This window comes from Gambusia affinis, linkage group LG06 (assembly GCF_019740435.1).
Source record: "Gambusia affinis linkage group LG06, SWU_Gaff_1.0, whole genome shotgun sequence".
Lineage (NCBI taxonomy): Eukaryota > Metazoa > Chordata > Actinopteri > Cyprinodontiformes > Poeciliidae > Gambusia > Gambusia affinis.
The window spans coordinates 8,266,865-8,294,841 of NC_057873.1; the positions used below are offsets into that span (position 1 = coordinate 8,266,865).

A 27,977-nucleotide genomic window follows, 5' to 3' on the forward strand; every position below is an offset into this window, starting at 1 on the left:
CATACTGTATGTCCCTCAAAATGCTATAAGCTTAATCAATGCTTTAAATGATGAGCGCCCAGGTCTGGGCCTTTAGGTCCTGCGCCTTTAAGATGCATCCTTTCTCCAGCATGAGGCGATGACGTTAACCAGATCCCACTGGAGAACTGAGGGAATTCAGCTATTTGATGCAGGTGTGCTTGGAGAAGTAATGCCTCTAGAAGTTGCAGGTCAGTAACTCTCAATGACTGGAGTTGAGGACCCGTGCTTTAAAGAAGCAGTAAATGACTTTTTTCTTTCTTTTTTTTTTTATAATTTTTTTTTTTAAACTGTCACCATGTTGTGACAGTATTATATGAGACAAATAATCTGAAAAAATTCTAGCCTTCTTTCCTGCGGTCCTACTGCCATGTGCAGGAATGCAGTTCTCTTGGTCAGAAACAACCAATCAGAGCCAGGAGCACAGGAGTTGTGATGTATGCACAGCTGCTGTTTTAATGAGAGAGAAACAACTTACTGTTACAGGAAAACTGTTTATTTGCAATCATTGGTGGTATGCTAACTAGCATACATATTTATTGCAAGTTTTGTTGTGGGGAGCTGTAGTGCAGAACAGAGCAAGAGGGAGGGTGTGGGATGGATACACACAAGCTGGACCGACAGCACTGAAACCCTCCTGGCTCTGATCGGTTGTTTCTGGCCGAAAGCGGTGCATTTCTGCAGGTGGCAGTAGAATCACAGGGAGTAATCAGAGGAGCACAATTTATTCAACGATTATCTGTCTCATGCTCTACTGTCACAACATGGTGACAGTTTGAACAAATATGCAGAAAAAAAAAAAAAAACATATCCTTTTTAAAAGTTGCATTCCGAAGCTTTTAGTACATGAGTCAGCCACATTCTGTGAAACTGATGACAACAAACCCACAATGCCAAACAAAAAATGAATGCAGTGTTGCATGATCTTTAATTCATGGCATTAAGAGAAAGCAAGATATTAATTCAGATTCTGCAATAATGTCAGTTGCATTATATCCTCTGAACATGGGGCTGCTTGTTTTAGAGCAGTCATTTAAAGAGCCTGTTAGCACCATGGAAGCTGAAAGCCTAAAGAGAATCTGTTTCTTTTTTTTCCCCCATTGGCATGGCTACATTGAGTTTTCAGTTGGAGAATTAGGTCAGTTCAGTCAGGGTCAGTGAACATCCACTTCAGTGTCTGGAGCTATGGGACTTCAGATAAACTCAATTGTTTGTGGCTGAATGGATACACCTCAATACCACAAAATACCAAAAATACTATTTATTACAGCTATGAATTATTATGTTAACAAGCTTTTGTTTAATTTTACTTGACACCTCTTACCCTACCTTGCTTGTGGAAGTCCATAGCTAGTGCCCACTCCTACTCGAGGGAGACAATAGACAACCTTTTTTACTGTGGCTTGGTCCGGAAAGTTGAACATGACAGATGCTGCAAGCATAAAAATATGTGATTACTGTTAAATAATTTTCGTGGAAAAAAAAAAAACAGTTTATTTGCTACTTTCCTTACTTCTATTAGCCATGAAAACCTCCATTGCAGTATTCTGCAGAAGGTAGTGCCTGGAAAAGACTGCCCGAATCTCGCTGAACATCCATTTGCCATGCAAACCATCTGTGTACACTAAGACCTGGGAGATGAAAGTAGAAGTTATTTATTTGAAACAAATGTGCAGAAGTTACATGTCAGACTGTTGACAGTTTTTCCAACATTATAAATTAAGTGTTTAAATTGTGTATTAAACACAAATCAAGTGAAAAAAAGTGAGTGTTTGCAAAGCCATTGTTTTTTCGGTGAAGGTATGCAAAAGGTTCAGACGCACACACACACACACACACGCACACACACACACACACACCTTCTCCTGCCTCATTTATTTCTGGAATGTGTTGTTTTAAAAAGAATTACTTTCCAGACAACTGAATTATGACTGGTTCAAAATGACAGAACATCAACAGTAGCTTAATCTGGAATACAAACTCTGACCCAACAAATCACACAACAGACTGGTGAAAGTTGCCTGAGCTCATCAGTCTCAATTTCAGCTGCAACATTCAAGTATAAGTCTCAGACTTTAGTGTAAACAAAAGGAAAGCAGAGATTTGTCCTCCATCAGTCTGGTGATAGTGATATAAAAATTCAATGGATCAATTCCAGGCACATTTGGGCCACTTAATCATCACTTACCATTATTTAAATACTATAGAAACTGAATATTGTTGCTGATCATGTCAATTCCTTTTCGACCACAGAGTATCCATATCCATAGAGTATCCATATTCTGATTTACTTGCACAGGATAATACATGATGTTTTAAAGCTCAGACCACCTCAAACCAGTTTCTTGAATATGACAATGAGATAGCTTACTCCAATGACCTTTAGAGCTTTTTTAATCCAATTGAGCACCATTGCTGACATATTGACACAAGTCAAGAAGGCAGCTCAGAAGGCAAAAGTGGATCCAGTAGAGTAGCAGAAATTAAACAAATCATAAGATTTCATCTTTTTGGGCTGCTGACAACAGCTCATAACTAGATTTAAAAGCTCTTCGACACATGCATTCAAGTGTAGTACAGACTGGGATAATCAGAACAGCTCTAGTTCATTCAATTCTTATTTCAACTTGTGAAAAATATTTAAAGAGACAACATAACATAACTCAAGGCAAGTTTCAACAAAAAATGCAGCAGTCAACAGATTCTCTTTCACACTTATCTGTTGGTGTAAACCATTCACTGGACCAAAAGGAAGTAGTCACCAAAACAGCCCCATGGGTTAGTGACACATACATAATCAATAAAAACTGTAATGTAGAAAAAGAAAGAGCAGACAAAGAATCATTAGTGAATGCAGCACCAGAGGACAAATCAGTGCACACACAGACACACAAATCAAGACAGATATTCTGACAGGTGAGAATGATTCCCTCACACACACCTTTCCAACCCCGCCACCCCCTCCATCTCACTGAACAATTCTGTAAAACGGGGTGAGCTGTGGTGAAGCTTCATCGGCTTCCCGGGTTATAATCACACATTGGTGCACTTCACAGACAATGAATGTGTGGAAGAAAAAAGATATAACAGGCGAGTGAAACTGAACCACATTAGTGACTGTGTGGTGGAGACACACATGCAGGCGTGTTCGTGTGTGTGTGTGTGAGGTGGTGTGACTAAGGTGGAGAGGGCAGGGGAAGGAAATAAGCAACCAAGATGGTGCGGTGGGTTAGGTCTGATGCTAATGCTCATTTAAAATAGTGACAGACTGGAAGAGTGCAGCACAAGCTGGGCTGCCTTAATTTCTCCGTGGAATAGCTCATGCCCGACCTCCGTGCCACAGCCAAAATCTCTTGAGCTCAATTAAAATTGGATTAGGTGGAGATACTGAATGTACAGCACAGCATCTCTGGTGCTCTTCTACTAGTAATGCCCCTGCTTGACACCTCTGCAACCCCCTACTCAAACAGTTGTCATAGAGACAGCAGAGCCCCGAGGAGGCAGCAAGCAGAGTGGAGGAGAAACAGAGAGAGGGAGGTGATGCTGGGATGGCTACAGAGCTGCAGGCATTTTGTTGAGGGCCAGTAGCCACTTTCGTAGAGAAGGCAGCTTTTCTTTTCCCCCCCACGTTTCATCTGCAGCCAGATGTTCTGCACTCCTGAACACAATGCTTTACAGCAAAGCACACAGATGTGCAATCATTAGAAGGCCACAATTTACTCACTCAAGACGCATCAAGCTGTTTGGAGACTGAATTATTTGTTGACGTCAGTAGTCTAGTCTTTATTTTGCTCTATTGTACCCTTCAATACATTTCTACATTAAAACAAGCAGGATAACAATAGGGTAGCACAGTCAGACCCTGCTTTAAATGTCTTTACAGCCAAAACATGGCAAATGAATTGATCAAGCACTAACCTGACTACTATTTCTGCAAATATTTTGTTTTGTATACTGCTAATGTGAACAGTTTGATGCTGTGACAAAGCACAGGGCAAAAGGCTAGCAGTCAAAGAAGAGAGGCTAAAGAGGAGGAAAAAAAAGGCTTATTGCAAACTGCCCAGATCAAAAAAAATGTCATAACAACAAAGCTTTGGTCTAAACTAACACGCACAGGCCCCTGTAGACTTGGGGATTTGACAAAGCCCAGCCCTCATTTTTAGAGGCCCAGCTGTAAAAAATGCCATTTAATGAACCTGTCTGCTGAAGCTGTCCCCTGCCTGTCAGAGGTGTCAGGCAGTGACAAGCGCTGGGGACGGCCGCCTCCAGTCACAGACAGGCCTGCCAGCTGGAGACTTCGGCCCCAATCTAATCACACCACCAGGAAGGGACCGGCGCTCTGCTCTTGGTCTGTCACGCTCAGTGCTGGGGGAGCAGGAAGAGGGTGGGTGAAGGGAGTCTGGTGTGGTCGACAAGCACAGCCTTTTGTTTCCACACCGGTCCCTCAATGCAAGCTCATTAGAGGACACAAGCGCATGCGCCGCTCCGCCAGCTGCAAGAGGATACACCTCCATTATAACAGCCTTAAAGCACTTTAACATCTCGGTCCTCTCTTTTCGTTATTTTGTTTTTATTACATCGCTGATTTAACGTACTGGCTCCATTTCAGAACTTTCCAGAAGAGAAATAAAGGATATTTTGACAGATGAGACGAGGGCAAGCATATTGTGACAGTGGCGCTTAGGTTTAAACTCATATATAATAATGTGCAGATGCTCAAATGGAGGACAATATGCTTATAAGCAGCAGGGTGGCACTTCGTGCATGGAAATAGATTCTAATCATATTTGACTTCCGAATAGCTTTTGCCTCCACATTGACTGAGACACAATGACAGATGTTATTAATAAATCTAACGAAGCAGTCTCCCTAAAACCTGATGCCATTTTCTTCCATATGGAAAGTTGCAACCCCCCATTCAGTGCATTTATATCAAAATAGGACAATAATACAATTCAGTGATACCTCCAAGTCAGCATGACTGATATGTTTATATAAGAGTGTGGGGCACACTGACAACCTGGTACCATAGCACCTCTGCAGCATTCTTCTCAGATTTGTCTAATAGGCTTCCACCATAAAGCCTCACAACTGCACAGTCCCAGGCGGCCATAGAGGAGCGGTGGAGTCAAAGAATAAGGGGAGGATACGGGAGGCCCGTTTCATTTTGAATGATATGACTACTCCCTCAGGAGCAAGTGGGATGGATTTCACACATGGCAATTTGGAGGATCAGCACACACCACGTATACTGTATTCAATGGCTGACCCAGGGCAATATGGGCCAAATCTGTGAAGAGGTTGAGCAATCAGGGAATCCGAAAGGAAAAGAATGAAGCCTGGTAACAAAAAAGGGCAGGGAAGAAACCTGAGTTAAGTGGAAGGACATTGAAGTCACAGAGAGAAAGGTGAGAAACATCACAAATGTAATATTAGCTAAAGAGCATTGACACTCAATTAAAGGTGTCAGAATAATGTTTTTCTGGATTTAAAAGAAATTTTAAAATTATTATGATGAAATGATATGACATTGAATATGTTTATGTTTTGTACTTTTATGTGAATAAGTCTTGCACCTTTCATTTTACTCTATTTTTAGTGATCATATTGCTTTACATTTATGTTTAATTTGCAATGGTTAATTTGATTTGTGTTTACATTATAGTCAAAATAGGCCCTACACACAGACACAGACTTATATTGTAAACCACTGAATATCTTCCAACTACCCCCATTAGTACTCATAACAATTTTTGAAGCATGAAGCTAAATGCTACAATACACCTGTCACACTGTTGTGTACCTTGCATTTTTAAGCCAAGCTGCCACATGTTGAAAAGTTCTGCTGCAGGGCCAAATCCTCTCTCACACACAATTTAAACCACATTGGCGTCACCACTATGCCCAAAATGTTTATATTTTAAACTATCCTGGCCAATGCCTTTAGTGCTCTGTCTGGGCTTCCTCCCATTAAGCTGGATTTATCCAGCTGAGTTTCCAATCAGCAGACAGAAGGAGGAGTTGTGAACGACCAACAGTCAGTCTCTGTGCTTATTGAGAATTATAGCTTAACCTGTAATTTGGTAATGGCAGCAGAAAAAGTGAACGAAGCTAGTCAATCTGTGTTGGTCGTGCTTCCATATATTGAGCTGGTTAAGTCAGAGCCAGAGGAATAAAAAAGATATTTTATTGCTACAAAGATGTCATGGCTCCTCTCCCCATGAGGTTGTATAAAGTCCACACCATTTCTGAAAGCTTCATGGAGCTGATGTATTACACACATCACGGGAAACATTAGCCACTGGGTGAAATCAGATCAAATTGCTCAAAAATTCAACAGAATCTACGCCTCCAGCAAACAATCATTTCTCAATAGCTAAGGATCCAGATTCTTTGTACGAAGCAAAGTGTAGAACAAGGGACTCCTTTGAAGCCAAGACAAATTACATTGAATGTACCTCTGTTTACAGAAGGAAAATTAGACAACATAAGTAAAAAGATTCAAAGATTACCGTAGGTATTCAACTAACCACATGAAAAGCTTTCATGTTAGCAAAGGTTTGAGGAAAACAACTCCAAATGTTACTGAAAAAGAACTGAATCTTTCTGAGAAACTTAGTGGCAACAAAATGAAACAGTTACTACATAATATTTTGCAAAGAAAGTTTGGTCTAGTTCTAATTTAAGGATTATGTCCTTTGAAAAAAAGTAGGAGACAGTTGATGTTTTTTTGTTTTGTCAAACAACTCAGGTGTGCCCACGCACTGTGAAATAAAAGTAATATGTGACTGTTTAAATTCACAAAGCCATGCGGAGAAAAATCTTAACCGTGTGACCAAAGACATGCCCAAATCTGCACTTTTATTTACACTTTAATCCTTTTACACCCTGCAAAGATTTATAATGTATGCCTAAACATCAAAGCTTTTTCTCATCTGATTCTCACTTAATGTGACAACTGTTGTGATGTGTAGAAATGAAAATATGTAAAAGATTTCCCCAGATTTCCACTTGGTTCCTCTCTGAAGGGCCCGTATCTCAACTTCAATAATGTAGCAGGCTCCTAATGCAGGTATTGGAGGAAAACAAGATACAGATTTGCATAATCAGTGTCACTATATATTTGGGTGGTTGCTGGAGTGTGGCAAGATGACACAGCTCGAGTGCTCTAGAAAGACCAGTGGGATAAAGGAGATGAATATGCATTAAATATACTGACAGTTCACTGCCCCAAATGTCCAGCCAGGTTTGTCAATAACATTCATGTCGAGGATAGTATTTCACGCACATTAGCGAACCCTGCAGCTCTGTCCTCAAAGCTGCCATGGTAGGACGGGTGGGAGGAGCGGTCCTAATATGCAATCACCTTAAAAAAATAAAGATTCTGTGGATGTAAGACTTTAAAGTCCTAAAATATGCCAGAAAAAAATCCAAACAGGACTTAAACTTGGGTTTCTTGTTGATAGGAAGTCTGGCATTAAGCTATGTGATTAAAAAAGGAAGAAATCCGAGAGGTGAGAAGAAGCAAAAAATAATTATAAAATAACTACAAAGTCTACAAAGTTGCATTTTGTGTCTGTTCATTTATTTAGATATTTTATTTGGCTTATAAATAGCATATGTATGCACTGTATTTGCACTATAAATTAATGTATCTTATAAACTTGCACAAAACTTTTGCGTATTGACATGAACAATCAAACTGCAGATCACATCTGTTTTAATTTCTACATAAGCATTAAAGACCAAAAAACAAAGTTACAAAACAGTTTTATTTTTAATCAACTGATTTTAAAGTGTAAATGCAAACACTGTTTATATTTTGTCACATAACAACTGTAATCTCTGACATAAATTTTATTGGATGTCACATTATAGACCGACAGATTAATATTCACATCCAATAAAACTGACCTTTAGCTAGTTTGCAAGGTATTTTCAGACATTCTTTGGAATGTGCATCTTTAGAACATAAAAGTTGTTCAAATGTGTGAAGTGGAACAATTTTAAAATTTTTATTTGGAAAATAACAGACACAGCATACCGTTTCCACTTCACACATTTCATATATGTGTTGGTCTATCAAGAGTTGTAGTAATAATGTGACAACAGTAAAAATCTGAAGCAGCACAAGGGTTGTGTTTTTTGCAAGACAATGTGTGTAGTACAAGAAAATATTATTAAATAGTAGCCCTCTCTAAAAAAACAACAATGCAAATAGAGGGCATGTGCTACTTTGGTCATTTCTGTTGGAGTACCAGTTGTCTTTTGCTTCTGACAAAAATGTTCAAAAAGTACATTTTCAAATTCAAGTGAAACCAAACACCCTTTGCATAAGTGCTACAATACAAAAACCTTTTTTTAAAATAAAGTTTCACATTTTTGTGAGCAAACTTGATTGAAAAATCAAACAAAAGGACTAACAAACAACATTGTGGCAAAAATACTTGTTAAGTACATCCCCCAGATAAACAGCTTAAGGATGCCATCTCCAAGCAGTTTTAGCAAAGGAATGCCATCATTTAGTCTTGAGGGTTGGATTTTTTAGCCAGAAAGCTTTTCCTAATGGGATACATTCAGCGACTTGTCAGCCTTAAGATGACTGACATCTTCCTGGCCTGAGAACTAGCTTCCTCTTGCTGCTGCTAAAACTGCCAAGCTGATCATTTTAAATCCCACATTTTCTTTCTCTTTTTTTAACGTCGTGTGGGCGGAATATGGGTTCAGAGCAACCGGACGGAGAACAAGAGAAAGAATGAGATGAGGATGGAGAGGCAGAGAGGAGGAGAGGGCCAGAAAGAGCAAGTGGTTAGACGAGTAGGCCTGATGAGCAATGAGCGCCTCACTCGTCTTCAATTAATCTTGTCTCTCAACCTTTTGGTTGGACGCCTCTTTGGAACCAAGGTAATAATGACACCCTCATCCATTATCCTTTTTATCCTTGTTATTCAGAAGGAATTGCCTAATAACATGTTACAGATTTGTCCTCCTTCGTATAATTCTGTATGTCATTCGCAGTATATCATCAGGAAAACACACATCGCCCTTTCTACTGGGCACAGTTTGAGGATTATAGTGGGTGACACCTTCGGGATGCAGCCAGAATTTGAAGCATTTTTTTTTTTTTTCACGCATAAAGTGGAATTACCCAGACTTATCTGTCACTGCCAAAAGCACAACAAGCCATTCAGGGCCAAAGGAAAGGTGGAACAGGTTCTTATCGGCTTCTCTGAAGAAGAGGGCTTGTAAATTTATGCTAATGAGAGCCTTTTGTCATACAGACTCACCCCTGTAGGCTGAACAGGGTTTGGTTTGGATGATAATCTGGTTGTTGAGTGCACTAAATAATTTGCACTTTATCCTCATGTAATTATATGGCTGAAATAATTTTATTAATGCTAATGTTGCCATATAAGGAAATGCCTTAACTGTGTCTGTGGTTCTTGCCACTGCATTCCTAGATGTCATACATCTGACCTTGCATAAGACTGAGCAATATGCATGTAATATTTGAGTGGTCATATGCTGTCCTTTACAGTCTTTCATTAATAAAAATAATTTTTTTTAAAAAGCAAATATGGCAACCAGATGAAAATAGAACATGCAAAACAGGTTAAACATTAAAAAAAGATGGAAGACAATGGGAAAATGATGTGAAGGAGTGTAAGAGCAGGATTTACTGAGCTTTTGAGGTCTCCCTTGTAGTCCAGTGGGACTCCAAGCCCTCTTGTGTGGCTGCCAAATCCAGCAGCTTCACACAAGCTGCTTGGTGTGCTGTAATTTGACTAATTACACTGGATTAAAGCATATTAATGCAAGCTGTTTTCTCCAGGGTCACTGACCCAACGCCTATGTGCATTGTTGGTTTCCACAATGTTAATTTAAAAGCATACAAAGAAAATATGCTTTTCCTGATAGAAAAAAATCTCTATATATTTCACAGCAGCATTCATAGGCATCAGCCCTACATGTTGTGATAAAAAATTTTGCCTTCTTTTCCAATCTTCAGAGTAGCTTTATAAATGTCAAGCTTTAGAGGTTCTGATTTTCTTTAATTCAGCTAAACATAAGGTAAGATCACAAGAAGATGTCAATATGTTGACAACAAACAGGCAAAAAACATTTTAAATTTTTTGAAATATTTATTTTACATTGTGACTTTAAGTAATAATTATGAGCCCTGGAGATGGAAGTGGTCTTGACAATGAGGTTCTCTTTCAGAGGCTTTTATTTTGAAGCAAGAGAAAAAGCAAATCTTGAGTTGCCATGTTGTGTTGATAGGTTCGACTAAAAGATTGTTCACCTGAACGTGCTGGAAACATTTAGTAATATTAGCATTGAAAGTGCCATCTTTTGTGTAGTTTTGCGTAGAACTAGAACAATGATAAATATGACAAAAATAGTAATGACCATAAAGTTAAAACGTGCTTTCTATTGGCACCGAACTGAAGGCTCAGTGTGAGCTGCATTCTAATTCAAATCACACTATGTCAATAAATCACTAAGCAGTATAGAAAATTCTATACTGAACTGATATTCTTCAGAATAAGTTTGTTTACAAATTATTCTGGTTGTAGTGATGTGAAAAGTCCATTTTTATGCTTTTTTCTTCCCCATCAGGAGTATTAGAATTAGGTAAGCATAGGCTGAATTATTCTGCCTTCTTTAACTGTTTGTGTGAAAGTTTTACTCTTTTTTTGTGAAAATAGAAATGTGGATCCAAAAATGATGCTAAGATTGTTCATTCCTTCTTGTAAACACGATTTTGTACATCATCTTCTCTCATAAGGTGAATGTGTGGTTAGACCCCTTAAAAAGAAAGAGGTGAAATGAGGCATAGTATATGTGTGTTTTAACAAGAACTCTCCCAATTGCACTAAATGAATTTGAATGTCGCAGAATGGAGAGGTGGCTCCAGTGTTGCATTCCTTTGCCTTCAACACAGTGTAACAATAGTCCTAAATCAGGCTTTATAAAGACAGAATACCAAAGAGGCTTACTGCCTTAGTTTCATGAAACATTTAGGCAAAAGTTCCAAAGGCTAAGGATGATAAAAGAAGGTAAGCCTGAAAATGGGCTCTGGGATCCAGAGCCCTTATTGTACAGAAGTCACATCAAATTAATACTGAGGGCCATTTGCAGCCTTTCTTCTCTTGAGCTTTTCAGAACGGATTAAGCTATGAAAACTCAGAAATTACTAAAGCACCTATTAGGCATTATGCTCACCCTTTCTTCTTTTTCTCTTTGAAAGTCATTGAACGTGCTTCATATCACTCGCACCACTATTCATGCTGTTTCTATACTTTAAAGGGATCCAGTCTAAGAAATATGTCCTGCAAGATGCATCGTTTTATCAGCATTACAAGAAACCCTTTCTAAGCACGGCAACCACTGGGTAAACATTTTATACTTTTAAAAGACTGAAATGTCTCATTGTTTTATCTTACAGTGGCAATATGCTGACACACAAGTGAAAGTCCTTCATTACCAGAGTTGTTTTCCTCACTCAATACCTCTTCAAAGAAATGCAGGGGGCACATAAATTGTAATTACGATTCTTAACAGGATTCAAGAGCGCCAAAACGATAGCACTTGCAAACCAGGTCGTGTGGAGTTAAATGGCTGTCAGATGCTGAAAGTGGAGCAGCATGTGAACAAACTCACAAAGGTTTCATGGGTTCTTTTCTTGGACCCCCTACCCACTTTCCTTCCAACAGCAGGATTAAAGCTCAAATATACGGCTTTTGTGCATGTTTACACACACTCAAGCCTTGATGGTAGTTACCCTGTTACACAAGTGTTCATTTTAGTGGTCAAGAATAAAAACAGTGCTGACTGTTGAGTGTTCTGATTGAAAAAGGGAAACAGAGACGCATACATTTTTATATTGTGACTAAAAAATAAAGACTATTCTAAAAGAACTTTTAACCAAAATACATAAAAAATGAATGAGACAACACCAATGCAGCTTAAAGGTAACACAAAGGAGTCAGGAGGGCAAAGATCAGGTAATTGCTACCACCTGAGAAGCTACCACCTCTCATTCACAAGTGTGAATGAGGCAAATGTCAGTGTTTCCAAGTTTTAAAACAAAACAAAATTCCTAATACCAATGGCTTCATTTATGGAAATGACAGAAAAATAAGTGCAGTTCAAAGGGAAAACAATCATCTATTGTAAATTTGTCAGGTGTTTAAAGACTATAGTGGATCTTAGCATTTGCAGCCCTTTTCGGTCTAACACAGCAAATTAGTCAGTTTTCCACAACTTTACCCATAATAACATGACTCCTCAATGAAGCACTGTCTGATACCTTTAAACAGGTATATTGCTATTAGTCATAAAGAGTGCTGAATTAGAGGCACAAATGTTATTTGCTCAAAGTCAGCCCTTGAAAACAAATTTTAACAAGACAATTTTCACAGGCAGAATTCAATTAAGAGTGATTTATCACTTCAAATGGATGCACTCCTGTAGGAATATTAGGCAAATAGAAGCCAGTGTGAGCAATGTGACGATTCTCGGGAAGACTGAGAGGCGCAATAAGGTCACTGAATTATCTGTGGCCTTACTGACAGACCATTTACAACCAGCTCACAACACTTGGCCCAAACATTTTCAAACACCACAAGGCAAAACACCCTTCAATATATTTCGAAGTGCACAGCCTTTCCATTTGGACCTATAGGACATTCAACCCTGTCATTTTTCCCAGTCTCACTCTTAAAGAAACCAATATAGAGCGTGAAGTCCCTATGCACGACCCTTATTAAACTTCTAATTGGATTGAAAGCTAAGGGGTGGGGGAATACACATTATTCATTCAGTCAAGATTTTCTTTTACATCCCTCCCAACAGTTTGCCTCCTCAACAATAACATTCAGAATCATGTCGGTGAATACCAAAAAAAAAAAGAAAAAAAAAAGAAAAAACTGGAACCAGATTTTTCAAAGATGGGAGTGTGGACAAACCCTTTTTCACCTTTTCATTTAAGGAAAAGGGACTATTTGATTTTCACAAGGTGCCTGTGACAGGCTGAAACAAAGCCTGGCGCTAACCATTGTAAAGCCTTTCATTGCTGTAATGGTTTTAAAACGGCTACAAGCAGGGTCCTTTTCAGTAGTGACCAGGCTTCCCACTTCTCCTCATCTTATCCAAAGCAAACTGTGCTTTAGGCGGGAACTCTTATTTCTGAATACAAGCGAATGAAGCACTAAGTTCACTTATAACCAAAGTCTGAAAGCATTAGTCCTCAGAAGTTCCCAACACATTTACACTGATTATAGAGAATAAATACTTCCATAACACCAACATTCATCAAGTTAATTATAAAAAACAGCATAATGATGATAATTACAATAATATCTCATTAAAAAAAGCAATAAGAGGCAGGGGAGAATTAATAGCAGACAGGTGTACAACACACCGCAATTACTGAACCTGAAATTAGTTCATTGCCTCAAGGCAAACAGAAAGGAAAGGGAAGGGTTGGTGTGCGTGGGATGGGGTGTGTGTGTGTGTGTGGGTTGTGGGGGGGCTGGTTTCAGGGCTGTGAGCAGGACTGATAGAGAGAGGCTCACTGACAAAAAAGGAATTGAAATGAGCAAACAAAAATGTCTTAAATGTGTAAATTAGAGAGAAAAATAAGAGGGAAAAGCTGCTTTTCCCTGCAGACTGGTGCCTTAGATGAGAAGGGAGCAGCGAAACGTGATCAAGGGGAGCCGTGGAGCGGTGCGGCAGACGTCAAGATGAGCACTCAGCCAGCGAGTGGCAGCTTCTCCTTTTCCAGTCAATCATTCATTACAGAGCCAAGTACTGTGGAGGAGTGCCTCCTCTTTTTGACCTATCATATTACTGCCTCTGTAAACTCCTAATCCTCCCTTCGTTAGATGGTGTCAACAGCCGACATGCTCTCACCCAGCTGCTGAACTCCCCGCTCAGACACATCCAAAGCCCTGCCAAGACCACAGAACTGACGCTAATAAAATCATTTGAAATTTAACAAGGTAGAACGGCACAACTTCATCCGTTTCTGCGCTACTTTCATCCACCTTTTTGGCATATTTTTCTTAATCATTAAGAAAATATTCCAGAAGCTCCCTTCATAATAACTTAACAACTTCACTTTTTTTTCCCCCCAGCACCAGTTTCAGGCCCAGCTCACCGAGAACCACCAGGAAAGTCATGACATTCACTCCTGAATGTTTCATCGGCTGGCCTGGGAGGCCTGTTTTATATGCCTTCAGGCTGTTCATGAGCAGGAGAAAGCCTGGAGGCAGGAACCTGCACATCAGCACTTCTCTGCCCATCATGACTCTTTCATGGGGACCCAGTCTCCTGAAATTCTCTAATAGAGCCCAGTGAGATGACAACTATAATGAGTCCAACAGATGAAAGCCCAGCAGGACAAAGGAACATTCAGATCCATCTCTACACAAACACTTCGGAGCAACAGTCTGAGGCTCCCAGTGTGAGCGTTTTATTTAGGTAAACAAAAACACTGGATTTAGTCAATGTGTTTCTAAGTTTTTTAGTGTATGAAATTGAGCAGTCTGACATGATACATTAACATTAGTTATAAGCCTGAGACAGCAATTCCGCTCCCTAGGGGAGATTTTATACCCAACAATTTAAAGTAATTTTCTATAAACTATTCAAGGTCTGCTGTGAAAAACATGACTATGTGACTGTAATAACTAATATCTAGCAGCAGTAGCTTAATACAGTTTCATCTGTTGCAATAATCTGTAATATTTCATAGAAGTTAACAAGTCAAATAAAATCAGAACTAAAATAAATGTCAACTAGAGTGCAACAAATTAGAGGTACAAATTGGCAAAAGTGCTAATTTATCTTGAGCCTTTACCGTTACTTAATCAGGTTTGTCCACAAGCAGGAAACTTTACTTTGATTTTCATTTGCTCTCAGTAAAGATATTTAAAATATAAACATTTAACTTGTCCGTCGTAAGAAAAAGTTTGGTTAAATGACTGTTGATAGATTCTATGAAAAGTTTATTGAAGTTACTTTGGTATAATTAGGAGTCCTAATCAATCATATTTCATAGGAATTGAAGCAAAAAGGGAAAAATGTCAACCCAGTGGTTAGATATTGGGAAATAATTGGGAAATTGGCAAATGGGTGAACTGACACAGAGCATGATACATTATTTTTATTCTTAAATGAAGACTGAACTGAACAACCGATAACCACAACTCTACATCCATTTATTAATCTGGAACAATAAATGCATGGATGAACAAAGAAAACAGCAAAAGAAATAAAAATTCATAAATGGATATAATTTTATTTTTATTTTTTAACAGGGTCAGAATATTAGTTTACTGTTACCGGGGGGTTGATAAGCAATATAAAATGGCAGCTCTAATTTAAACTGGTTTAAAATATGAGATTGCCATAAAAACACTTCTGAACATAACTGAAAGCTACAGGATATGTTTATAAATTTCCTATCTGAATGACTTACAGCTGCTTTTATGATCTGAGCTGATCCTAAAGCATCTGACCCTAATGGGAACATTTATGTAAATTTATGTGATAAAGTTTGTCACACTTACCACACAACGCGGCTTGACGAATGATAATTACCATAAAAAAATGAGCAATTGGCACCAAAACCCGGGTGTCCCACTTTTTAGGTGAGAATGATGGAAATAAGGTGGGCTGGATATGATTGTGACACATACTCTGTCTGCACTCCACAATGTGTGGCTCTGTTAGTAACGGGCTAATATTCAGCACAGCTCACCACAAGCAGAACTAATGAAAGTAGACAAAATGTCTCTGCTGCCATCTTTGTCTAGCATCCGCTCAGGGTGAGCCTTCCTCTTTCCCTCCTCTCCTTTTCACCTCCCCTCTCTCCCCTCTGCTTTTGAAGGGAGGGTGACAGCAGCATAAAATGGTGGCGAGCAAATGTGGCTTCCATGTGACAGCAGTGGTGGGGGAGACAGGCCAGACTGTGGCCAGCGAAATCAGCTGTGTATGGCTGTTGCTTTGAACAAGTTGGATGGTCGCCATGGGAAGACCAGGGCAAAGCTTATGAGACGGTAGTGGTTACAAACAAAAGCAGCTCACTATCAAATGGAAAACAATCTCACTAACCCCTGCTGAAAACTAGATGTTAAATACAGTAAACATGGACTTTACGGAGGAGTATTGCTTTCTAACTTCTTTGTTGTTATATTAGCATGGTAAATTATGCTTTCCTGAAAACAAGAAGCTAATTCATGCTAATCAGGACAATCTTGGCTAGAGCTTGTAATTTAGCACTTTAAAAAATTATCACAAGATCATATATAACAAAAGGTTGACACTTATATAACCTTTAAAGTTCCCAATGCTGGCAAAAAGGAACAACTCCCTTCATCCAGCAATTAAGAGTTAAGCCATTCAGGGTGTTATTAGTTAACCCTAACCTCAGACGATGATGAAGCAGGGGCGTAAATCACACAGTGAAACAAGACAGACTCCAGCGATTCATTAATGGAAATGATCTGTCAATATGCTGGAGTCAATTCACACGTGTCAGCTGGGCTCAGCTCACAATGGCCCAGCCAACTTATGAACTCCCCGCACCACTCCAGCGAGTCCATAAAACAACTGGCAACGCCGTTGGGGAGCACCCTGAGACACCACCCCGTTGCAAAGACCACCAGATGACACAGATGGGGCAAAACCAAACAAAGACGAGACTCCCTTTGTACAGAGAGGGACCCCTTTCAAAAGCCATTCATGCAACAAATTGGGGAAAGCTGGCCATGAAGCACTCCGGGTTTGCTCTTTTATTAGCATGAACCTTACGTCACAGTAAGTGAAATCAGATTTATGGCCTTTGTTACTAAGCAGTTTAATGAAAAAAAGTTAATAACAGTTTGGTTCTGTTACCCAAAATACGATTGCTTTCTAGAGGCGCCTATATATGTTTCTAAAAACATATATATCTATTCATCTCATCAGTAAATTCCTCTATAGGGCTTAAAAGATGATAAAATATCTTTGGTTCATTTTTTTTGTGTTGGACTGACATTTACAGATGCAGTGATTTCTTACAGACCTAAACACCACTGAGATACCTTACAGGCATTGTTGACGAACTGTGGCTTTAAACAGCATCAAGCTGTTTTATTTTTAAAGTCTTCTCTACAGTTGTGGAGGTTTACTCCCATGTAGGTCAATAAAAAAATGTGCACACAAGCTTTTGCTTGTTAAGCCCCTTGCATTTTCTTTTCTCCTCCAGTCTCAGCTGCACTCTCACACTGCTGCAGCAATCTGCATAGAGAGACATTTGTCATCATTAGCCCTGCACTGACAGTTGGCACCCCGCACCTCAGATCTCCAAGACTGGCAATTATGAACCCTTCATCCCTTATTTAGGCAACATCACCTACTTTTGTTGCAGATTTCCCCCCAAAAAACATTTTGTTACTGACTGCGCAAATGTTAACAATAAATTCCAAATTCTTTCATTTACTTTGTTGCCTTATTAAACTCCCAATGTTAGATCAAATCAGATGAAGGTCAGAAATGTGTTCGATCGACCTGAGAATTGAAATTATTCATCAGCAATAAGTGCTGCAGAGAGGTCTGAATATGAGCATCAAGGGGTCAGTGGGCAGATGATTACAGCGCCCACTTTTACATGGCAGACACTTTGAAATTAAGATTCATCACTTTGCGATTGTTTGATTTCTTTCAGCGATGAGAATTGCAAAAACCTTGAAAAAGAACACAAACTGCAACATTAAATATTAAGAAAAGGAATGTAAATAAATAGAATAATTCTCACAAAATCATCAAGATCATTTTAAACCTAAAAACACAAAACTTCACACTGTAGGTGAAACAAAAAAGAAATGCAGAGCTAAATGTTGCAATAATAGAAAAGTTGAAAGGCAGCAACTTTAACCTCAATGGGATTTTTCCACCCTGTGCAGAAGAAGCTGCTTTAAATGCCAAGTTCTTCTTTTTTTGTGTGATGGCTCCAAATATTTTCTGGATTGTTACATTGACAAACAATATAAAATTGTACTCATGCTAAATTCATGCAAATGCATGCATGTAATCTATCACCAGGCTGACAACCGTACCATATTGCAGAGAGGAGGGGTAAAGGGTCAAATGAAAATTAGACAATCAATTAAGTTTTAAATGTATTTAATAAAACAGTTCTTTTGTTCATTTCTTTAATAACAAATAAAATTATAAAATTGATTTATTTCAAGTTTTAGAAGAGTGCCTATTGAGGTGAATATCAGAGGATCTGAGAGAACTTCCAGTTAAGTGGCGTCAGGAAACTGGCTTCCCGACTTACACAAATGAGTTTGCAAATACACAACAGCAGAGAAGGAAATAAATGAATGGGCAAAATCTGAAGGGGGTCCCCATTGAGGCTCCAGGCTCAAAAATTAGCTGGCCTCCTACAGAGATACCATATTGCATGGAATAATAATGCTCTATTAATAAAATTCTCTCTGACATTCTCATAAACACAATTACAGACAATTGTGTCAAAGGTAGAAATCCCATGAGTACATTATTTTTCACAGCTTGAGTCTCAGTAGTGTCACATCTCTAAATTGCCTACTTTTTTTAGTTTGATTTATACAGAAATATATTTTAGATTTTCTTTTTATCCATTTGGACTAATCTTCACATTAGCCTCGTAGCTCTGGCGAATGTTATTAAGTGGCTTGAAAGAACCACAGCAGTTTAATGGAAAAACATGGGATGGACATTATTTGTTCTTCTGTAATAGGATTAATAAAATTACGAAAGATCATCTGTAATGGATATTTTTAAGATTGCTGAGAGGATGAGTTAATCCAGAGAATTAGTTCAAATCTGTTACAGCAGAGCATTACTGACACTGCTGTTGGATAGTGTTGTAACAGAGGAAACAAATTAAGGATGTCCTCCAAATATTCATTTTGATACAATTTTGTCTAATTAATATAGATTAATCCTGAGAGGGAGCGGGTCATATTGGTTAATTTCACCAGTTAATATATACCCTTTAGCAATGATCTTATTGCATATTACTACTCAGTAGTAGAAAAATACAATATTAAAAGTCCAAGTAATCATCATCAGAAGGCATTTAAGTTATAAGACAAACAGAACTTTTCCTATTCCAAGCTTACAGTCCTACTTGAAGAAAATAGAAGAACAGAGAGAAAGGCTGAACAACTGCAGAGGAATGCTCCAAAAACAAAGAGGCCTTCAAAACAGTGTCACATGGCCAGGAAGTAGAAGTCATTGTATTGATTTACACAATCGTGTGTGCATTTTGCTGGTCCAGAAGCAGAAGTGCACTAATATCACAATCCCATTTATCAAACTTGGGAGCCCCCAAAAGCCTGGCAGGATGGGATACAGAGCAGCCAAGACTGCAGCGTTGTAATGGTATGAGTAAGAAGACATGAATGTCCGGGGCCAGACTTGACAACTCGAGTCATGGGACTGTGGAGCAGGTTGAGTTGCACTGGGAATCATGCAGCCACATGGTTCAGATTAAGAGGCGATAATCTCAATGAAAATCCCTCCCACCCCACACCACACTTCTATCACGCATATGGATGGTCAAAGGCTGAGGTATAAATTCAAGAGGTGCAACTTGACTCTGAGGTATCTGACTTAGAGCATGATAGTCTGGGAAGTGAGGCCAGTCTGGTTTCAATAAAAGCCAAGTACCTGCTGAGCTACAGACAGAAGAAAAGACTATTAAAGCCAGAGAGGGGAACCGGATTTTAGCTACCTCTCCCTGCATGGAAACCTTCCCTCTGTATCCTAAATAAATGCTGCCCATATATGTCAGTAAGAGTTGAAATGTATGACTGTGAAATTTAATTTGTCCTAAATGTGATACACTTGAAGAAATAAGATGCATTATCACATTACAAAAAAGCTATAACCTCTGGCATATCACACAATTAGATTTCATACTGCAAATCTGTAATTTCTGCCCGGTAACAGTGTAAAATTACAACTGCATTTGCCAAACAGCTACTAGCAATGTGCTCATGACAGGCTGTGATGATAATGGGAGTCACCTATCTATCAAGGTCCTTCCTCACACACCACGCCTCTCCTCAGCCGCATCCGTGTGGGTAGAGCAGAGGCTGAGCAGCAGTGGATTGCCCTCATAATGTCTGCTTGTGTGCAGCTCTGACGAGGGCAGAGATGGGTGTAAATGCCTTTGTGTTCCTTATCTGATCTATGCAGCAGCATCATCTTTTTGAAGTCCTCTTCAAAGCATGAACAGTACACTGTGAGATGGTGTGTCAGTGCACTGATGAGAGCCAGGGAAGGCATCTCTTCAATTTAGTGTAAGTGCAGTTACATGGTGTCCTCATGGTGAATCACTGGGTACTTATTAAAATATTCAGCCATGCAACTGTGAAATGCTAGAATTACTGCTAAACTTGCTTCATTGTTTCAAAACTGCCTAATAATAAATTATATATATATATATATATATATATATATATATATATATATATATATATATATATATATATATATATATATATATATATATATATATACAGTACTTCAATTTTGCAATGAAATGTTCACAATAAATACAGATTTAATTTAGTTTCAAATAGTTTCTCAGCGAACTATTTGAAATCTAAACTTAATCTTTATTATTTTTCATTATTTTAAATTATTTTTCTCTCATGCTACTAAAATATGATCATTTAAAAAAAATTAAATTACAAATTTCCTTTTTAGTAAATAAAATTGCAACTGTGCAAAATACAGTTGCATGTTAATACAAACACACTGCTTCTCATTGAACAACACAAAAAAGAAATCGGTCTCATGAATACGCTCTTTTAAACAAAACGTAAGTGTTTTAAAAACACTTAAAAAACGAAAAAAAAAAAAAAAAAGACAACTGATCACCAAAGAGTTATAAATTTAGCGGCTTAAAGCCCAAGTTATAAAATCCTATTCTTCCCTAGGCTGTTCGATAAGTTACTAAATCATTAAGAAGAAATAAGTATAAACTACAAAAACACTTTTACTTTTAGTGCTTAAAACATTTAAGAGGGAATACAACTTACAGTGAATACTTAATTTTTGAAAAACGTATTTTTAATGCCACATACTTTAGAATAATCTCCCTCATTATATTTAGTCACAATTCCTTCAGTGGAAAAAATAAAATTCGTACACGGCTAGAAATTTTTTTTCAAAAAAAAAAATAAATGCAGTAATAATTTTGTTAGCGGTATTAAACAACCTAAGCACGTCCTCTGTTCGTTATTTTTTTTAATACAGAGGTTTGAAAAAACCGGATGTATGTCGGACTAGTAAAATAAATGAACAAATAAATAGTAATATCGATAAATCCAAACGTGTAGGTGTTCGACCGACTCCCGCTTTAAAATCAGTAATGTACTGTTTTTCATTTGTATATAGGCTAACAGTCGGGGATTAATTTGTTTCCCATAAACTGCTGTGACGCTTTGGAAAGCGATTGGACATCCTGATCTCAACTCCTCCCTCATAATAAAGAGTGTGCGTGTGTGTCTCCTTGTTGTAAAACACAGCAACGCCAGCCATCTGCGTCGAGAGGGCACACTGCACTCAGCGCAATTACGCGGACTCCAAACTGGCACGGCGGCCAGAGCAAAAAGAGACATTTTCCCGCTATTGACCGAAGTGCAAATGGACTTTAAATCACGTCATTCGGATCATTTTGAGAACTTGTTTTGAGCACTTCAATGCAGTTTACGGCACAACAGCTGTGACTGTTATGTTTATCACGCATGTGCTCTGAGCGCATCGCCATTTAATAAACTGACTTTTTTTCTTTTTAGATTGCTTTCCTTCTTCTCTAAAATTGGCTCCCGTACAAACAGCCGCGTTGGATCCCTCGGCTTACTGCGAGACTCCGGTGTATAACCCGGATCTCTGCCCTAATATGATAGCCGCCCAGGCAAAGTTAGTGTATCACCTCAACAAATACTACAACGAGAAATGTCAATCTCGGAAGGCGGCCATCTCCAAGACCATCCGCGAGGTGTGCAAGGTGGTGTCGGATGTGCTGAAGGAGGTGGAGGTGCAGGAGCCGCGCTTCATCAGCTCCCTCAGCGAGATGGATAACCGCTTCGAGGGACTGGAGGTCATCTCTCCCACCGAGTTTGAGGTCGTCCTCTATCTGAATCAGATGGGAGTATTCAACTTCGTAGATGACGGCTCTCTGCCGGGCTGCGCCGTCCTCAAGCTCAGCGACGGCCGCAAGAGAAGCATGTCTCTGTGGGTCGAGTTCATCACCGCCTCCGGCTACCTCTCTGCGCGCAAGATCCGGTCGAGATTTCAGACGCTGGTGGCCCAGGCTGTGGATAAATGCAGCTATAGAGATGTTGTGAAAATGGTCGCTGACACGAGCGAGGTAAAGCTGCGCATAAGAGACAGATACGTTGTGCAAATAACGCCTGCTTTCAAGTGCACTGGCATCTGGCCGCGAAGCGCTGCGCACTGGCCTCTGCCGCACATACCCTGGCCGGGACCCAACCGAGTTGCAGAAGTCAAGGCGGAGGGTTTCAATTTGTTATCCAAAGAATGCTACTCGCTGAACGGCAAGCAGAGCTCGGCAGAGAGCGACGCCTGGGTGTTGCAGTTCGCCGAGGCCGAGAACCGGCTCCTCCTGGGCGGGTGCAGGAAGAAATGCTTGTCGGTCCTCAAGGCGTTGCGAGACCGTCACCTGGAGCTGCCGGGACAGCCCCTGAACAACTACCACATGAAAACTTTGGTTTCCTACGAGTGTGAGAAACATCCCCGGGAGTCGGACTGGGATGAAAACTGCCTGGGCGATCGTCTGAACGGGATACTATTGCAGCTTATTTCGTGTTTGCAGTGCAGGAGGTGCCCGCATTATTTTCTGCCTAATTTAGACCTGTTTCAAGGAAAACCGCACTCGGCTCTAGAGAACGCAGCCAAACAGACTTGGCGACTGGCAAGAGAAATACTGACCAACCCCAAAAGCTTGGAGAAACTCTGAGGTAACACAAAAGAAAAAAAATATATATATACGTTGATTTACTTCCTTTTAAATATGTGTTAGAGGTCTAAAGAGCTCATAAACGGACAGAGGAAAATTTGCCAAACAGTTGTGAAATGTGACTTTCTGTTAAAATATTTTTGGCCTAGCTTTTTTTCACTACGGTCTTTCTTTTCTAACAGTATCAATTGTAATTATTCCTGTTCATCTTTGGAGGTGTTACTACACTTTTCAGAAGCAAGTTCAAAGTATTGTCAGTTAATCCGGAAGGCCACAGGACATTTTTTATTATTATTCTTTCTTTCGCACCACACGACAGATAAAATCCAACATTTTCCCAAATGCTTTAGAATACAAGCCCATAACAAACTATGAATAAATAAAAAAACAACACATCTGTACATTTGATTATACTGTAAATACATTCATAGATTGTGAATCAAGTGATCTGAGATTGTGAATGTTGTTCTGTGACAAGTAAATAGGATCCACCTGTTTAAATCTGAACTTTTTCTTTATCTGCTAGAAACGTTTTTAATTTATTCTTGCATCAGTGGTAGTCTGACTCACCTGTTTCAATGGACATTTTCTATTTTTTTTAAGAGTTTACATTTTGATGGTAAGCGTGCGACATTTGTTACATCTAAAACATTCCATCGCGTTACTTGAATGATTATTTAAAAGTACTCGAGTTGTTTTTCCTTCATCATTCTTATAGGCCAACGTGATTAAAAAAAGAAAAAAGAAAATGATAGCCTATATATAGTATATGCATATATATATATACATATATATATTACAGTTTAATTCGAAAAAAATGCACTTGAAATACACTGGATTATAACATCTGTGATCTGTTTTTTTATTATTATTATTATTATTATTTCTGTCTTTGATCTAATTTAAAGAGATAATAAAACGAGCTGTTTCATATACTTGTGTCCCCCACTTTTTGTAAAAAAAAAAAAAAAAAAAAAAAAAAGCCAACTGCACGGTAGCGTAGAAGGCCTGATGCAAAAGCATAATGAAGTGCGATTAATATTTAACCATTTATTAAAAATAACTATGAATAGTGTGGAAAAAATTACAATAAATAAAAAATAGTAATATCTGTAAACCCGTGAATATTTTCTTTAAAACGCAAACCCTTTAAATAATAAAACATAACTGGCTTAAAATATGCGCTTGAGAAGTTATCCGAGGAGTAACCTAGTAATTGCAAAAATTAAAAGCGCACGCAAACAAAAAAAGTAAAAATAGCACAAAAAAATTAATAAAGTAAATAAATAATATATATACATAACAGCAAAAAACAAAAAACCCCACAAACATACAAACTCGGATTTCTCTTTGCAAAACAGAATATCGTCAAAAGGGCGAATAAATAATCAAGTGCAGCAGAATTTTTGTTTCCTTTACAGGAAGAACAACAGAAAGCATTTCGTCCGCTTCTTGCAGGTTACTTACCTTCGGGTCGACCCGTTTGAAGGCAGGGTCATCCTCGTCCACCTCAAAGTAGATCTCAGAGGTGGTGATGGACAGAGTTCCGCGGGCGACCAGGACAGGGGCGACAAGCTGGGCCGAGCTGCTCAGGACCACCGGACCTGGGGAGGGTGAAATAGGACGGACACATGGGAACATTACCGGGATAATATTTCTATTTAGATTATGGAGGAACCTTAATTCCCCAAGACGGCGGATTCAGTCTCGTTATCGACCTGTAGGCCATCTTTAATAATGGTGATAGCGCTTTTTGTTAGCATTCTAATTGGATTTATATTTAGAAAAAAGTGTAAATAAAAATGAAAGAAAATATATATTTTTTTAGTCTTACAGAATCAATGCTTTGTTTTTGGCCCTATAGAAGATTTGTTCCGTAGAGGTGCGGAAAATGTGCAATTCAGTGTAGTTTAAAACCAAAATGTAATTGTTTTGTTAAAATCTGGTTTTAAGAACTAATTAGAAATAAAATGCTTATCCAGAAAAGTGTTACCAGTGAGTAGAAAAGTCCAGTTTCTAATTTTTCACGATGGTGAGAAAATGAAGGCTTTTAATTAAGACGGCAATTCTTTGAATGTGTCTCAGAAAGGTAAAGTGAAACAGCACAAGCAAAGTCCTACAGAATGATTTCAGCAGCAAATGATCACCCATTAGGCCGGATTCTGAACATGGTGGGCTGATAGTGATCGCATTTTCTTATTTCAGTCCACCCTCTTCCTCCTTCATGTTGTCAGATCAGTGTCGCTGTAGAGCCCCGTTACAGTGATTTGTCTGCTCTCAAGCGAAAGCCCTCGAAAATCGGGATATTTATCGATCCCTTAAACTCCAAAGAGCCACTTTAATGTCTCGTCAATCTTAATCTGCGTTCCTCAGCCAATTATGGGAGATAGGGTTACAGAAATACAAGTGGATTTCGGTTGGAGCTCCCAGAGCGTCCCTTCATCGCTCTTGCCTGCTGCACAGTAAAACCATCCTCCCCTGGATACGTGTATATTTTTTCCTTCTCAGCATTGCTCGGCTCCATTAACGTTGATCCTATCAGATGATGCTATCAGAGCAAATGTTACACAGTGCTTACAAGCTTCACATAGGTAACCAATAACCTCAAGCTCTTTTAGTTGCATTTGCAGCATTATTTACAGGAGATTAAGAATCATTGTTAGACTTAAGTGAAACATATTCCCCCATTTCTTTGCATTTCCTAATTTTATTTTATTTTTTTACTTGGTTTAACAACAATAAAAGTTGAGGTCTTTAATGTCATCCAAGTCCCCAAAGTATAATAAAAAAAGAAATAACACTTCTGGGCAAGGCACTGTAATCTGTCCCAAAAGAGCTACACCAAGAGAAACACACACTGCAGCCTGAAGCATTAAGTATCTATTGCTCATCGGCAGAAGAGGATTATGAAGTAATCCCCTCAGGGATCCTCATAATTAGGCTATAACATTAAATGTTTACATAAGAATAATAAAATTAAGGGCAAGTTACATGGGGTGAAGGATCTGTACGGGCTAAAGCCCATAATGGCAAACTGTTAGGGCTTTTTTATTAAATGAAAAATAAACATGCCTCAAGCAAACTCGGAAAAAGTCTAATACCAATGAGGTGGACATTTGGGAGAAGTGTTTAGAGGAAGAGTTTAATCTTTGCTACCATTTACGGAAGATAATGCCGTGTTTGACTAATGTTTGTGCAAAAGGAAAGTGGGCTACTTGAACAGATTTTAAACGGTTTGCAGAAACACACCTTGCAAATAACAAAAATTAAAAAAAACAACATTTTGATGTTGTTGTTTATATTAAGTTGTTGTTTATATTGATGTTTAGTTAATATTAAGAGTTAATATTAACTCTTAATATTAAGATCTATTAAGAGTTGATCTTAATAGATCAACAGATTTGATCTATTGAGAAATGTGGATTTACTTTACTCTTTTATAAACATGTCACCACTCGAGTGATCTTTATTTCGAATGGGGTCTTAAACGAGATACAAAAAAGGCAAAATTAAAGCAAAACAAAATGGTTGTGGCGGCTAAGCCACACTTGGTGGTATGCTAACAAGCTTCCGGTATGCTGGCAGAAGAGTCATAACAACAGACTACTCCTTAACGTGAGGAATGGTCTGACCAGATACCCGTTTTCTCTCACACACACGTCTGTTTTACTCAGTTCTGGATAAATATGTGCAAACAAAAGAAATTCATTTAATGCCAGCTTGAGCAGAGGCAGCGTTTAAAGTGTTTGTGGGGGAGAAAAACTAATCATAGGTTGAGAAACCACAACTGCCTGAGCTCATGAGTGCAAGCGCCGCCCCTTTGGCAGCAGCAGCAGGCACTGACCCAGCGGCTGGCAGGAGGAGGACTGTTGTTGACAAGGATCTAGTCCCAGATCTCTCATTAAGACTGTTCATGCCTGGGATTATATACGCAGGACAAACTCAGATCGTTCATCTGAAAAGCATAATCTCACTGTTGCAGCACACTGAAGTCCCCCTATTGACAAAAACAAGAACTTAACATGCACTTAGCATAAAAAAAGAAATCCCAGCTAACAATCTTAGCTTAGTATGCACGTTATAAACATATTACAACTATCAAACTCAACAATGCTGCGTTTACAAGGTCACATGTAGCTTTCCCCGGAGAAAAGCTGCTCGTTGTGTACTAGTCTCTGCTATGTGCTTTAGATTGGCTGATGAAGGGTTCATCTGACAGACATGAAGCGTTTGGCTGCCTGCTGGCCCTGGGTCAGAGAGGAGGGGTTAGTCTCATCTGTGAGATCTTAAAGGGATTTTGCTGCTCATAAGCGCCCTGCTTCGGTTTAAATTCACACATCAAAATATTAGCACCACATGGCCTTGAAATATGTTTTTAATGATCAACATTTACTCTCTTCCAAACAAATAATGTAAACCTGGAATGCACATAAATATAACATTTGTGAATAGCATTTGCAAAATATGTACATCTACAATTCAAAGTTCTACTAAAGAGAAACTCATTAAATTAAAAACGTTCACCATCAGTCTACTAGAAGAGGAATGTAAAACTAAAAAGAACTATTTATCTTAATCTTAGGAAAATAAGATTTTTTGCTGACGTAAGCAAACAAATGTAAATGAGCAGATTTTGTGTGAATTGAGAATTCTTTGTGCTTTCATTCTGTTGTGGAACTTCTATGCAGATATTAGACAAAAATAGGGAAACTGCTAAAACTATATACATATACTGTCTTGTACAACATCTTTAATCTAATTATTAATATTGAAACACCTAAATAATTTTAGTAACTTTAAAGCTAAAAGCAAAATTTCATGATTACCTCACTTAAAGCCAAAGCATGTATATGCTTAACTTACAGAACTGTTGAAGGAAACAAACAAGCAGAAAATTGCACAAGTCGCTGCCTGTGTAACACAAACT

At 38.7% G+C, this 27,977-nt stretch overlaps 2 protein-coding genes across 5 annotated transcripts in view; one reads left to right on the forward strand and one right to left on the reverse strand.

Moving 5' to 3' along the window:
- nbeab (neurobeachin b) overlaps positions 1-27,977 on the reverse strand; it is a 210,987-nt gene that overhangs the window by 39,561 nt on the left and 143,449 nt on the right. For all 4 annotated transcript variants that reach the window (XM_044120829.1, XM_044120830.1, XM_044120828.1 and 1 more), the window contains 3 exons: positions 24,518-24,654; positions 1,532-1,649; positions 1,348-1,450 (listed from right to left, as the gene is read on the reverse strand). In XM_044120829.1, the coding sequence (XP_043976764.1) occupies positions 1,348-1,450; positions 1,532-1,649; positions 24,518-24,654 (358 nt within the window). The remainder of the gene's footprint in view (positions 1-1,347; positions 1,451-1,531; positions 1,650-24,517; positions 24,655-27,977) is intronic.
- Positions 21,575-24,406, forward strand: mab21l1 (mab-21-like 1). The gene has a single exon (XM_044120836.1). The coding sequence runs from the start codon at positions 21,971-21,973 to the stop codon at positions 23,048-23,050; it is 1,080 nt and encodes a 359-aa protein (XP_043976771.1). The 5' UTR covers positions 21,575-21,970; the 3' UTR covers positions 23,051-24,406.